Source organism: Clupea harengus, chromosome 11 (assembly GCF_900700415.2).
Source record: "Clupea harengus chromosome 11, Ch_v2.0.2, whole genome shotgun sequence".
Taxonomy (NCBI): domain Eukaryota; kingdom Metazoa; phylum Chordata; class Actinopteri; order Clupeiformes; family Clupeidae; genus Clupea; species Clupea harengus.
This window is the reverse complement of record NC_045162.1, coordinates 27,786,694-27,801,666: the sequence shown is the minus strand read 5'-3', so window position 1 is coordinate 27,801,666 and position 14,973 is coordinate 27,786,694. Positions and strand designations below refer to the sequence as shown.

Below are 14,973 nucleotides of genomic sequence, written 5' to 3'. Positions count from 1 at the left end.
CCTGTGCTGAGTAAGGGCAGGAGTCCCCTGGGTGAGGTGTTAGATGGCTGACATGTAAATAAAGAGATTGAGATGAAGAGTACTCTGTACTCAGAGAAAATAGCTCTAGCCTCCTGTTCCTTTAACTTTCCACGACTCTTGCTCTTGATCAGATTCTATTATTTTTCAAATTGGGCAGACCTATAAGTCAAACTACTGATTGTATCAGCAAGGAAGCATTTTAATACACAAAATTCAGATTTTAGTGTGAAAAACATTTGTAAAGAAAGGGAAGACAGGGGAAACGGGACTCAAATGGTGGGCTTTTCCCATGGAGAAGTGTCCTGGGGGAAACTTTAGTTAAGAGTTGTCTCCGCAGAGTTCAGGATGAGATGTAGAATACAATGGAGTTTATTTTTTCTCCATCATTTCAGAATAGATTAAATCATAAAACTGAAAATAACTATTTTTATTGGAGAGATTGTTTTTATGGTTATGAATTAGATTCACCACTAGTTTATACTACTCTGCCCATCAGATGTGGGTGCAATGTGAATACTCTGAGGAGACTACTACCGTACTGAAGAGTTCTAGTACTACAGTACGATATTGTTACACTGTGGGGTTACATCAACACTGAAAACTATATGTGTATCACTGAAAAATCCAGCATGGTTTAAGTAGTTACTGAAGTAGATTTATATTGAAATGAAAGTGGGTTCTGTATCCCCCGGACCACTTGTACAATAACAAATACTTTAGTGAGAGTCAACACTGGCCTGGATGTTGTTTGCCGATAGTGTATTAAACTAATGTTATAATCTACACTATCAAGATACAGCCCGATTACACACGAGAGCCATCAGTTGGCACAGTTATATGTGACAGTAATTAGAGGAAAGGTTCAGATGTCCAAAATGTTAAAGCTTTGGAGCAAGCAATCAGACGTGACCTGAATGATTGATGCTGAAGGATTTATTTTTTTGTCTGTGGCTTTAAAATAATCAGTTCATCATCAATAGGTCATCACTGCTGTGCTTCTAGAGAATGAGCGATGAACACCCACCGTTGATCACTGCAGAGCCAAGCTGCGCTGTGTTTGTTTACCTCATTGAGAGCTGGTGGTCATTATCCATGATTCTATGATAGCAAACACACTAGCCTTTTCTATACTGTCTCATGTCACAATGGAGTTCACGAGGGACACATCATTGCATAGAGACGGGGACGTTTACGAGCTGTATCCCATCAGATGTTTTGAATGTAGAGCTTGACCATACTCTTAATGTACTGTGTGTGTGTGTGTGGTATGAAATCAGAGGTCCCTGATTCTACCTTAAAGGTTAATGTTAAAAGTGTCAAAATGAGTCATAAAGATAAACGGCTTCCCCATTATATAACTGTACTAAATAGCATGACTAACTTTGCAGAGATAGATGTCACTGAGGTAAAAAAAGAAAAATAACACCAGACCTCTACTACTCTCGTAATGCAAGCAGCCAAATAGTCTGACATGCCCTTTGACTTGGTGATATTCATGGCAACTCATGTTGAAAAGATCAAGAATCCCAAATTCTCAAGAAATATCAATCTAATCTAATTTATTGTGTTTATTTGTTCCAGATGCTATTTGTTTTTGTGCTTGGAAGTGTTCCTCTGACCGCATCCCAAAGCCACCTGTGCCATGCTTCAGAGGTCTGTGATGGCCTTAACCCCTGAACGACTGATAGCTGCTTTTTCTCACTTGTGTTGATAAAAATGAGTCCCTCTGTCTCACAGACTCTACCTGACAAAGGGTTATGGCCATTTAGTGATGGCCCTGCTCTCACTTTAGGCCAACCACTAAATGAACCTCAGTTCCATCTTTGGATCAAGTATACTGAACCTTAGAATGGTGTCTCACAGACACAAAAGACACAACGCCACAGCCTGAGGTAACCACGGCGACCCAGGGCTGGGAGCGCTCAACAGCACTATAACACCCGTGCTCAGTCTTTTAGATACACAGCAATGAATCCAGGTCCCAGGTTGCAAGAGGAGGGTGGAAAAGGTTAAACACACTCCACAAATTCAAAATATTATCATTTGTGGAATAATACCACTGACACAAACCATGTGGTAACCTAAAAATGATGGATCTGCCATAAAGAGAAGAATGTCCTTCAGGCCCACTTCTGTTTTTCTGTCGACCGCTGTTTCCATTGGCAAGATCCTCCACGAAGATCTAACTTTCACGAGGAGTCTCATGGTCCATGCATGTGTGGTTGCGTTTTATGAGCTCGCGAGACAAAAGTGGCAGTAGCACATTTCATCCGTTGGAACGGCCTTCCCTGTCAGGTCCGGAGCTGCTCTGCAGTGTGAAACTGAGCATGGCCTTGCTCACGGACCAGGCCTCGCGGAGGCTCAGAGACCACTTAGTTCATGACTTCTGAGTGAACCTGATGGCAGGAAGTGGGCCTCAGACCTCTGCTCGTTGTTCTGATCTGCATACTTAAAATGGCAGATGTACTCACCCTCCCCTCTGACGGGTATAATGACCCAACAGTTTCATATGCAGCGATTGACTAACTGAAATGGCGGCTCATTGAGCGCCGGGTTCGTTCATCAGCCCCTGAGAGCAGCCAGGTTCACTTTCACATGACCTTCTGCCTGAACTATGGGGGCCCTCCCAGGCTGTGGAGCTGGCGCTGTTGTGACACACACTGATCTTTATAGCCATGGTAGTTTCTTTTACTAGCGTGAGCTGTGAGAATGTGTGCTGTACATTGCAGGATCACACACACGTGTAATATTCCTGTCAGAGTAAGAGGAGCCTGAAAGTATCAGTCATGAAATCCGTCATGTTCCTCAAGAGGAAATACGGCTTCATTTGGTTTGTAATATAGGTGGATATACCACCTTAAGTCCTTTACTGGCTTACGGCGGATGTCACGAGTCTGCTAGCACCTCCCAGTAGTCTGGAGTTCTGTCTTTGCTACCAGCTGAGTTACAGGAGGCCATGAGGCCATGAGGGGCGTTCTGCCCTGCGCTGGGCAGAGACTGAGAAAGGGACAGGGATTTTGGAGCCGCAAGTCCTGCGAGCCAGAGAGATTATTGTATCATCGCAACTCAAATCAGCAGAGACTCATCCTCTCCACTCAAATCAGCCAAAACGGCTCTCCAATCCATAAATCCACAGTTTCCCCACTGGAAGAATGGAAAAAAAGTTTGAATTCTTAGGCACAATAAAAAACTCTATTGTAATGGGTCTTTGTGGTAATTTATGGTATTTCATCAAGCGTGCAGCAGATCTGAATCATAAGCCTCTCTCCTCCCCACTGTTGATTTCTCCGCTCATGTGATTTACCAGCCTCTAAAAGCTGCCCCCTGATGCAGTTTGGGTGAGTTCCATGTTCTTATATGACCTGCAAACATGTCAGGAAACCACAGAGAGATCTGAAAGTGGACTCAGACAGATACAGATGTATGTTCTATGTGATTCCGTAATGCCTTAAGAGTGGAAGTGAATATGGCTCTCGTAAACTGTTATGAAATATGTTGAGGGTTTTTGAAGATTTTCTTTTAACTGAATACTGACACTCTGATTCATGCTATGTACCAGTGTATGGCCTTCTCCCCTTTTCACTGAAAATTCATCTAAGGACTCGAAGTTCACATGGACCTAAGGATGAACAGATGCATAGTAGCAGTATGAGTTGAAGTCTTACAAAGGATGTTTTTTCTAGAACATTTCCCATACTGGTACAAAAGTATATTTCTCTGACAACCCCTCTTCCAATCTCAACACTGATGAGGCCATATGGCTTATGGTCAGTGTGCTGTGGCCACTTGGTTGGTAAAGTCCGTCTAGTTGATTGGCTCTACTTCATTTTAAAAGCATTAGACTATCGATCACTGTATTGAGGCAGACTGCATAACATTCAGCTGTGACCAGTGTAATCCAAACATCATTTTAAACGCACTTTGAGTAAATGCAATCTTATATCCATCCAAGTGTCAGTTGCTTTTTTTGACAACAGATATTTAATTCCAAAAGCAAAATTCACAGGGGCTATGCTATAAACTATTGGAACATTTACGATCTGCATTAAGGATTTTCATATTATTTCCTCATCTGGCATATGGCTGTGAGCAGCCTGCCAAACACCATAAAGCTGGAGAGAGAGAGAGAGAGAGAGAGAGAGAGAGAGAGAGAACCCAGTGAAAAAAAAGAGTGGGGGAGGGAGCCGACACCGTTGAATACTACAGCTAATACACTTTTCAGTTAAGGCTTAACTTTACAACACAGAGAGCCAGCAAATATTTGTACCTAAAATCCATCTGCATGTACTCACCCACACCCAAAAACGGATGAGTGATTTTTGGGCTGTAATCGGCGCTAACTGCAACTGAGAGCCAGATGCATGACTTCATAGTGCATACTGTGGGGAATGATATAAGCAGCTAGTTAGCTACTGCTTACGTTACGAATGACCGCAAGCAGCCGTCTGAGGAGCAGGGAGCCCGAAGAGATGAAATGGAGCTGGAGCTCGGCCCACTCGCACAGGGAGGAAGTGAATCACTCGTCCCCAGGACACTGACGGCTATAGGGGGGACATGTTAGATAAGCACATGATTTGTTAGGCAGTGTAATGGAATAATACTAAATGCAAGTTGGTCGAAATCCAAGTGCTAAAAATGATTTTCACCATCAAAATGTTGTGTTGGTTACTTTTTGATTTTGACCAGAATTCTTTCACTAAATGAATTCACTTCTGTTAGATTGTGGGACTGACCATTGGTCAGTTCTGAATTCTATGGAAGAAGGCTGAAGATGAGACGGTTTTATTTTAATAACTAATGATGATGATGATTAAACATTTTATTCATAAAGCACTTTCCGTTTCAAATAAGTGGCCCTCCATCATAAAAGCCTATATCCTCTAAGAATTTCGAAGAGTGATATGTAGCGACTTGATCTTGAGAAATGGATTCAACAATCTAGCCAGGTTAACTCAAATATTGCTATAGTTCAAATATGTTGGCTTACTTTAATTGAGTGTTTAACTACCGAAATTGGTTCTGATGAATCTAAGCTGACTCCACATCTGAAATCAATAATGTATGTTCAGAGGAAAGAGTGTTCTACTGTATGCAGCAGATGATGTATATGCTAGGGAATGACCCTACTCTCATCTGCATCACTTAACAGCTGACCCTCCAAGCACATTAGTATTCATATGGAACATTTGTAATTGATGGACTTCATGTCTTCACACTGCGATGAATACAAAGTTCGACCCCCTGCCCCTTCCTCATTCACAGAAGAACTAATGTAGGCTCTTAATCACTGTTAATAAAAACAAATCATTGCAAATTTGAAATTTCCTGTCTCGTGGGCCATTTTCCGTAAAGGAAATGTACATTTAAATATGTGATTTTTCTTCCCCCCTCTCAGGTTAGGCACAGTGGAGTGTTTTTCTTAAGTGCTCATTACATGCTCTGAAGCTCCAGCCTGAGAACTCTGACCCCCCCCCCCCCCACACACAGCAAGCATAGGGTCAGAAGATCAACATGAAGATTGCAATCTGGCAAAGAGAGCTTTCTTCATACCAGATAAAATGCTCTAAACTTCATGCTCTAAATATTATTTACAACTACTACTATTGAACAATGTTCAATTCAATTAAATTCAATTTGATTTATATAGCGCCAAAACAATAACATTGTCTCAATGTTAGGATCTCGTCACATGCAAACACACTAATACAGTCCAGAGCCCAATGCAGCTGTGTGCGTTTTAGTTTTGTGTTTGTGGTTGGTGGGTGATGGATGGAGAGGTGCAGAACAGCAGAGAGTGGAGATCCACAGAGAACTGACCTGTGTGAGCGTGGAGATCCACAGAGAACTGACCTGTGTGAGCGTGGAGATCCACAGAGAACTGACCTGTGTGAGCGTGGAGATGCACAGAGAACTGACCTGTGTGAGCGTGGAGATCCACAGAGAACTGACCTGTGTGAGTGTGGAGATGCACAGAGAACTGACCTGTGTGAGCGTGGAGATGCACAGAGAACTGACCTGTGTGAGCGTGGAGATGCACAGAGAACTGACCTGTGTGAGCGTGGAGATGCACAGAGAACTGACCTGTGTGAGCGTGGAGATCCACAGAGAACTGACCTGTGTGAGCGTGGAGATCCACAGAGAACTGACCTGTGTGAGCGTGGAGATCCACAGAGAACTGACCTGTGTGAGCGTGGAGATCCACAGAGAACTGACCTGTGTGAGCGTGGAGATGCACAGAAAACTGACCTGTGTGAGCGTGGAGATGCACAGAGAACTGACCTGTGTGAGCGTGGAGATCCACAGAGAACTGACCTGTGTGAGCGTGGAGATGCACAGAAAACTGACCTGTGTGAGCGTGGAGATGCACAGAGAACTGACCTGTGTGAGCGTGGAGATGCACAGAAAACTGACCTGTGTGAGAGTGGAGATCCACAGAGAACTGACCTGTGTGAGCGTGGAGATCCACAGAGAACTGACCTGTGTGAGCGTGGAGATCCACAGAGAACTGACCTGTGTGAGTGTGGAGATGCACAGAGAACTGACCTGGGTGGGAGCGTGGTGAGATGCACAGAGAACTGACCTGTGTGAGCGTGGAGATGCACAGAGAACTGACCTGTGTGAGTGTGGAGATGCACAGAGAACTGACCTGTGTGAGCGTGGAGATCCACAGAGAACTGACCTGTGTGAGCGTGGAGATGCACAGAGAACTGACCTGTGTGAGCGTGGAGATGCACAGAGAACTGACCTGTGTGAGCGTGGAGATGCACAGAGAACTGACCTGTGTGAGCGTGGAGATGCACAGAGAACTGACCTGTGTGAGCGTGGAGATCCACAGAGAACTGACCTGTGTGAGCGTGGAGATGCACAGAGAACTGACCTGTGTGAGCGTGGAGCTCCACAGAGAACTGACCTGTGTGAGCGTGGAGATCCACAGAGAACTGACCTGTGTGAGCGTGGAGATGCACAGAGAACTGACCTGTGTGAGTGTGGAGATGCACAGAGAACTGACCTGTGTGAGCGTGGAGATCCACAGAGAACTGACCTGTGTGAGCGTGGAGATCCACAGAGAACTGACCTGTGTGAGAGTGGAGATCCACAGAGAACTGACCTGTGTGAGCGTGGAGATGCACAGAGAACTGACCTGTGTGAGCGCGGCTGCAGACCGGCTCCAGAGCCTCAGTGTGGGCGGCCGGCCAGAGAGACGACACCCTGGTGGGAAGGTCACTCCTGCAATGTGCTTTAGGAGGTCTGGCCTCAGAAAACCCATTGGGCCTCACCTGCTTTACAGCACCCACATCTAAAGAGGGGGACTGACCCCCAACACACACACACACACACACACACACACACACACACACACACACACACACACACACACACACACACACCCACACACACACACACACACACACACACACACACACACACAAACACACACAGACACACACACACACACACACACACACAGACACACACACACACACACACACACAGACACACACACACACACACACACACACACACACACACACACACACACACACACACACGGTATATCATCAAGAACATCTCATTCTCCATAATTGATTGCAATGACCTCAAAGACACACGTGTTTTTCCATGTATTAACATTAAGAATAAGTATACTTTTTCTCTTTCATTGGGATGCACTTGAGTGTTTTCTGCAGTGTTGAGTGCAGGAGTGCAGATGTTGGCACTGACCTGCAGGGAATGTGGGACAGCAGTGGTGCCAGATACCGTGGCTTCCAAGGGACTGAAGCATAACGCCATGGAACTTGGACGTGTAGCAGACTCATTCATTTTTTTTCTAATGAAAAAATAAACCTCTGGATGGCAGAAGTAAGAGGAAGCCCAAGAAATGCCAGCACCAGTGGGCATCTAGAATGAGCAGGCTTCAGGCTCCGGGCTCCAGGCTCCGGGCTGCCAGATGATTCGAACCCCCCTCCACAAAGCCTTACCTCAGCCACACTGTTCTCCCTGGTGTTACCCCAATTATACTGAAGGTCCTGGGTCTCGTAAAGCAGCAGGGGAACCATGATTTTGCTCTGAACGAAAATGACCATCACTGTGAGATCAAAACTAGTTGAATCTTGTCGAGTTTCCATTAAGACTGTAACTGCTATTGTTCTCTCTCCTCTGTTTCAATGTTGCCAGTTGCTTTAGTAGTGGGGATGGGTTGTAGATTGAGACTCAGTTAGGTAACAGTGGATGTACATTCACAGGTGGGAAGTCACATTGTGTCAGACGTCAGTGGTGATAAGTTCAACCTTATGGTTTCGCCCAGTAATTGCATTTAATGATCTGAACTCTCCCTGGTCTATTTGCTTTGATGACATTCAGAAACCAGAGAGTATTGAGGACTGCTTGGAGGTTCATTTGTCTGTTTTAATTATCTGAAGGAAATAAAGTTCCATAACACATCACAGTGATTTTATTCTAATGCTATTTTTGCTTATTGTTCTGTAAAGCAACTCATAAGAGCCACAATAAAAATAGGACCCAAATGGAAAAGTGCGAGTCAGCGTTGGTTCACAAAGGGCCTTTCAGCGAGCTGAGAGTTGTTTTTCCCTTTCTCCTCTTCCTGTGCATTTCACGTAAAGTTCTAAATAACACAACACCTCCCATTCATTCTCTCCAGCTCGCAATTATGAGGAGGCAGGAAAATAATCACAATAATAATTTTTACTTTGTTTCCTACCTATTCTTTTACTGTGCCATTGCTGTCTCTTTTGCTGTCTTTCACTCCCTCCCTCCCTCTCTCCCTCTCTCTCTCCTTCTCTCTCTCTCTCTCTTCTCTTTATCTGGCAGCAGACATTGGTGCAGCTGCTGGATGTTTTGTCCTGTCAGTCGTGGAGCGCTAGTGAGCTGCTGGCCGGTGCCCAGTCTGACCAGACAGCCCTGTCCCTCACTGCTCTCCGGTGCAGACGCCTTAATGACCCCGCTGGGCCTCCCGTGCGTGCACCAGCTCTCCAGGATTATTTCCTAGTTTTGACAGCTCTTTGACCTGCACTGGATTGGTTCAAGTGGCTCATAGGCCGAGGGGGTCTTAAGTCATCAGCAGAGTGGATAATATTTTAGGCGCAAGCGAAGAAGTTGGGGAATGAGAATAATTGCAATCAGATGGTGTGTTTACTGGATGGAAACGGGCTGGCTCAGTCCAAAGGTAGATAATGAACATTGTCATTTCTTATTCAACACTGTGTGTGCTTCACCATGGGCGAGTGCTGTGCTGTGCTGTGCTGTGCTGTGCTGTGCTGTGCTGTGCTGTGCTGTGCTGTGCTGTGCTGTGCTGTCTCTGGGCACAGCTCCAGTGCTGACCCGTACACTAAGAAGTAGCACACATTAGCGCTCACTGCTGTTGTGGATTTCTATAGCCCTGTAATTTCAAATATGCTCCATGGATTATAACCTTGTCAAATCATATTATAGGTGACCCTTTAGAGAGACTGGACTTTCAGACATGTCTCCTCTAGTGGCTGGGCAAGTCTTATGAAACCTCATTTCTAAATGGAGAATCTGCAGAATGAAATCTATTCTTCTCCAAAAAATCACCGCTGAGCAATTAAAATGGGAACATTTGGTCTTAAGTCTGCGGCTTTCCTAATGTTACAAGAATGCATATGAGGAAATATGATGAGCTGTGATGTAACCTTTGGCCACTGGTGAGAGAATTTCACTATCAGGGAGTGTGCGATTGAAAACAGAATGAATTCATAAAACTGTTTGTCCTGTTGATGTGTTACCATGGAGTGGAGCAGCACAAATGGAGCCATATTGTGCAATGCTATACATTTTGAGGACATTTCATTGGCAGATGGGTCATTTCATTATTTCAGAGAAGTGTTTGGTTTACCCTGAAGCACTTCATTAAAGAAAAAGGAATCCAGCACGCTGTGCGTGCCACACTCTCCCACAGGTTTGTCAAACTGCGGTGGGGAATCGTGCCGTTGCATGTCAATGAAATGACGAGTGCAGATTCCCCCTCGGCTGCTGGTTGGCGTTGGCCTGGCGCAGAGACTCCTCCGTAACTTCCTCCTGAGTCCTGACATGCCTAGAGCACTTCCTGTTTAATCAACAAGTGTGCTGCCCAGCGGCCAGTGGCCATTATCCACTCTGCTGTGTAAATATTTTGGAATGAATGGGAATGACGGGGATTGACATGCCCAGTGAAATATTACTCTGAGATATGAGCACGCTCACGAGCAGCAGTCTGCCCCACGTGGCTCCCACACACAGATACAGGAACGTTAGGCTCTGGCTCTGGCTCTGGCACTCTTCACAGGAGACTGACATGGAAGGAAGCTCACTCATCATCTGTGAATTATATTTTCATCAGCACTAAAATGATTATGTGAAAACCAGTGCATTACCAAGTTATTGAACAATTAATAGGAATATAAATATCCACAAAGCTTCTGTAAATGTGAACAATGTGGAATGAGTCTCTATGTGCTGGCGTACATTGGAAGTAATTTAAGATATTGTTGAAAATGACGGGGGAAAATCTCATCCTGTCCATAAACACTGTCCTCACGGTCCTACTGTCCCCACGGTCCCCCTGTCCATAAACACTGTCCCCACGGTCCTACTGTCCCCACGGTCCTCCCATCCATAAATCTCATCCTGTCAGACTGAAATGAAATTTCACATCAGAGTACAATGATGTTCTCCCTCTTTTTGCTAACTTCATTCACACTCACTCACACACACACTCACTCATTCATTCACTCTCTTTCACTCTCTCACACTCACTCAATTCTCAATTTCACTAGTTACCAGTCACTTTCTAACTATCTCACTTTTTCAGAAACTCACTCCCTAACTCATTTTCGTACTTTACTCAATACCCAGCTATCTCCGTGACTAAAGCTCTCTCCCTGTCTCCGTTATTCATTCATTCTCTGTCTCACTCCCAGTCTGTCTCCTTCACACCCTCACTCCACTCTCTCACTCACTAACACTCTCTCACTCCTGAGCTCTGGATCTCTCACGGAGGGGGGAGTGGACCGGAGGACACTCCCACTGGCTATAAAGCTGAAGCATACGGAAACATTCAGTCTCACATCACACGTGGAGCAGCTAAGACTGTCAGAGTGCAACACACACCTTCACACAGACAATATCACACGTAGACATCTAGCCGCACACAAACACAAACACACACAAACACACACATATACATCCACAGACCGGATCGCTTGGACAACAGCTATGAAACAGACGACGATGAGCATCTTGCTCTCCCTCTACAAAGCAGGGTGAGATCTGCGGTGGAAAAGCCTCATCTGTCAGGACTACAGGCCTGCCCATCAGCTCTATGAAAGACAGATTGTGCTGTGGGTGACTACCCTGTCAGCCTGGGTCGAGAGGGTCTCTGGGGCACCGTTCTACTGTTGAGTGGATTAGCAGAGGAAGTCTGAGATGTCCTTCACAATGGTGAGGCCGAGCGCTGGGCGCCTCCTGTGCTCCGAGCTGGGCTCCCTGTCAGGGGACGAGGAGAACAGCAGCGAAGACTCTCAGTCCGACCACAAGTCCTTCTGTCTGGAGGCGGCCGGCCTGGGAGGCCTCAAAGCCGCCTCCAGGAAGCGCAAGCTCAGCTGCCGGCCGCCCCAGATGGCCGACCCGTGCTCGCTCGTGACCGAGTTCCGTCAGCGGAACGCGGCGAACGCTCGCGAGCGGGACCGCACCAACAGCGTGAACACGGCCTTCACCGCGCTCCGCACCCTCATCCCCACCGAGCCGGCCGACCGCAAGCTGTCCAAGATCGAGACCCTGCGCCTGGCCTCCAGCTACATCTCCCACCTGGGCAACGTGCTGCTGCTAGGGGAGACCTGTCCGGACGGGCAGCCCTGCAACCGCTCCCCCTCCGCCCTCTGCCGACACCCCCGGAGCCACGCTCGCAGCGACCCCCCCAGCCCCGACACGGAGAACTCCCACCCCAGACAGATCTGCACCTTCTGCCTCAGCACCCAGCGCAGGATGGTGAGTATCTCTCTCTCCCCGTCCGTCACGTTTCCACTGCTTACTGTCACGCTCCGCAGGAAACACTGTCTCATGGCTCATCTGCTGCTCCTGGAAACACAGGCTAAGACTCTTTTCTGTTGTTCTGTCTAATGTGGTTCCCATAACTGACAGGTTTCTGGGCAGGGTGATCTCAGAGATCTTAAACTCAGCTCGATCACAATGATCCATTCCCCCTTTATTTAACGGCCTTTGTTTTATCTAAACCTTAAGCTCAGCACATGTCTGTTTTTATTCTAACTTAAGTATTTTTTTTTACAAATGGCGAATAAATTGAACTTGAACTTATAGTCACCAGCAGAATACTATTCAGATGATGTCAAGCAGCGCACATGAAATTGGAACTGAAGTTATATATTTAAAGTGTACGGGGGAAAATAACTAAAGGTGCCAGTGAGTTGTATTAGTAGGATTTCAGCCTTGGATGTTGGTACCGTTTCACTTTCTTCACCACCTACATATGCCTGTCCTTTTTAAATTATTACTTTTGAATTATAAAATTTAAATGTAAAGTAATTTGACTGTGAAAGACAAGTGGTTGTATTTGTACAATATTTTGTACAGCTTTTGTGTTGTGTTACATTAAATAGAAAGTTTATTTTGTTAAAGTTATATTTCGTTTATTGGTTTATAGGATAAGATGAGCAAAGGCTCCTAGACTATTTCTAATCCTAACACCCTTATGGAGGCAATGGTGATGGAGAAAGAGGAATGACTCTGAGTCTGTGGTGTTCTATGGCACAGCTTACTTCATTAACATTTAAGTCAGGGAGGCTAATCAGTGAGGCTAATCAGTGAGGCTAATATGGGGCATTTTCAGACCCAAACACACTGAAATATGAATGGTGTGGAGCTCCAGGGCAGAGCGGCGTGTAAACAGTCTGCAGGCCAAAGCCGTCACAGTCCCTGTCCCCAGTGAGGGTCCCAGACACGCTCAGCCTTCTGGAAACATCTGTTCTAATCTCACAACCAGCACATTTCTGCCGACAATTTACTTGAAAACATATATCCTACATTTAGTAATACTTTGTGAAAAACACATGAGTTATTGAGCTAAATATATTGTTTTTACAACCCTTACAAAATATTCTCCACAGTCCAGTAAAGAAAGTGTCACTGTGGACTTATGTATCATAAATACATGCATTTTCAGTGAGTTCATCATATGTTCTGCTAGTAAAACTGTTGGGGTGAGCCAATTTATTAAAAATATCTTCTTTTTTTTTTTTCATTGTCCTATAAAACTGCTTATGAACAGAACGCAAAACATACAAGCAATCTACATTCCATATACAGTTAGGACAAATCTGGGCCTAGACAGATAGACAGATTCCCCTTAGATATACAGCTGAAATGAATTGTTCACCGGGAGGAAAAAAGCTGTGCATAAATTGTCCTTAGCTCGGAATAATGAAAGGAAAACACCTCTGACAAAATGTGTAGAATCATTCCTACAAAATGCCGTAATCTTAAAACTAAAATCAGAGAAGGTGTTAATGTTTAAAATCATTCCTACAAAATGATATAATCTTACTGCTAAATTCAGAGAAGGTGTTAATGTTTAGAAATATTCCTACAAAATGCCATAATCTTAAAACTAAAATCAGAGAAGGTGTTAATGTTCGAGGTTAATGTTCGAGGCTTCATGATCTGAAAAGGATATGAATGTGCTTATCAAAAAGATTTCAGCTGCGTTGCTTTATTTGACTTGTGCCAACTGGGATTAAGTTTGTTAAAAATGTATTTAAATCCCCGATCTAGGCAAACACATCTGGCACATGTTTATATCTTTTTGTGGAAAGTGAGGGATTACATTATATGCTTGAGTAATTCCTACCTAGAATGAATTTCAGACTCAGTTTCCAATCAGCGTCATTCTTATTCGACCCATTCACAAACGTTTCAAAACTCCTAATCAAAACTTCTTGTACCTTCCATTATATAATCGATCTTTTCATTGTTCTCTGAAACATGTGTGCACATTTATGCATTCTTTTTGGTCTTACCGTACACATTGTAATATGGCATTTGTGTACGGTACTGTGCACTGCTGCAGTAAGAGCAGGAGCAGGGTGCAGGTCAGCACACACACACACACACACACACAGAGAGAGCTGTGGCCACTGGAGGTAATGAGACACATATGGGGCTTCCTGCTGTCTCCACACACACCTGATCCACACACACACACCTCATCCACACGTCTCACACACCTCATACACACATCACAGGCATCAGGAGAGATGACAGCAAAGGAAACCGAGACCCATCGGAGATACTGGAAAACAGAAACAGAAGAGTCAAAAGTGAGCCTGGTGCTGGAAGGGTGAACTTCAGAGAGGAGGAGAGGAGGAGAGGAGGAGAGGAGGGGTGGGATGTGGATTAGGTCACGTCGTCTGGAGGTCTGGTATCTCATGGGATATTATTGCCGGAGTGAGGTCATCAGAAGATTTGTGATACCAAGGTAGATGTGATGATGTAAGGAGTGGTGTGCTGATTGAGGGGACGATGTGATGTGTGGACAGATGTTACAGTGGGAGCTCAGGAGGTTTAGGATGCTGGGGGTGTGTGTGTGTGTGTGTGTGTGTTTGTGCGTGTGTGCGTGCGTGCGTGCGTGCGTGCGTGCGTGTGTGCGTGTGTGCGTGCGTGCGTGTGTGTGTGTGCGTGTGCGTGTGCGTGTGCGTGTGCGTGCGCGTGTGCGTGCGTGTGCGTGTGCGTGCGTGTGCGTGTGCGTGTGCGTGTGTGTGTGTGTTCTGTGTGTGTCTAGAGCAATGCCGTGCATTCAGGAGAGGGGATACCAGAAGAGATGTGATGGGTTCAGATGAGCCATGATAAGATGGACTCTTCTAGAACGTCCCAGAGCTCTCTCTCTCTCTCTCTCTCTCTCTTTGTGTGTGTGTGTGTCTCTCT

General features: G+C 45.4%; 1 protein-coding gene across 1 annotated transcript in view; it reads left to right on the top strand.

The window, feature by feature from the left end:
- Window positions 1-10,797: 10,797 nt before the first annotated feature.
- Window positions 10,798-14,973, top strand: part of scxb (scleraxis bHLH transcription factor b) — a 5,302-nt gene continuing 1,126 nt past the window's right edge. Inside the window, exon 1 of the mRNA XM_012839483.3 lies at window positions 10,798-12,024. Within this exon, the coding sequence (XP_012694937.2) occupies window positions 11,464-12,024 (561 nt within the window). The 5' untranslated portion in view covers window positions 10,798-11,463. The remainder of the gene's footprint in view (window positions 12,025-14,973) is intronic.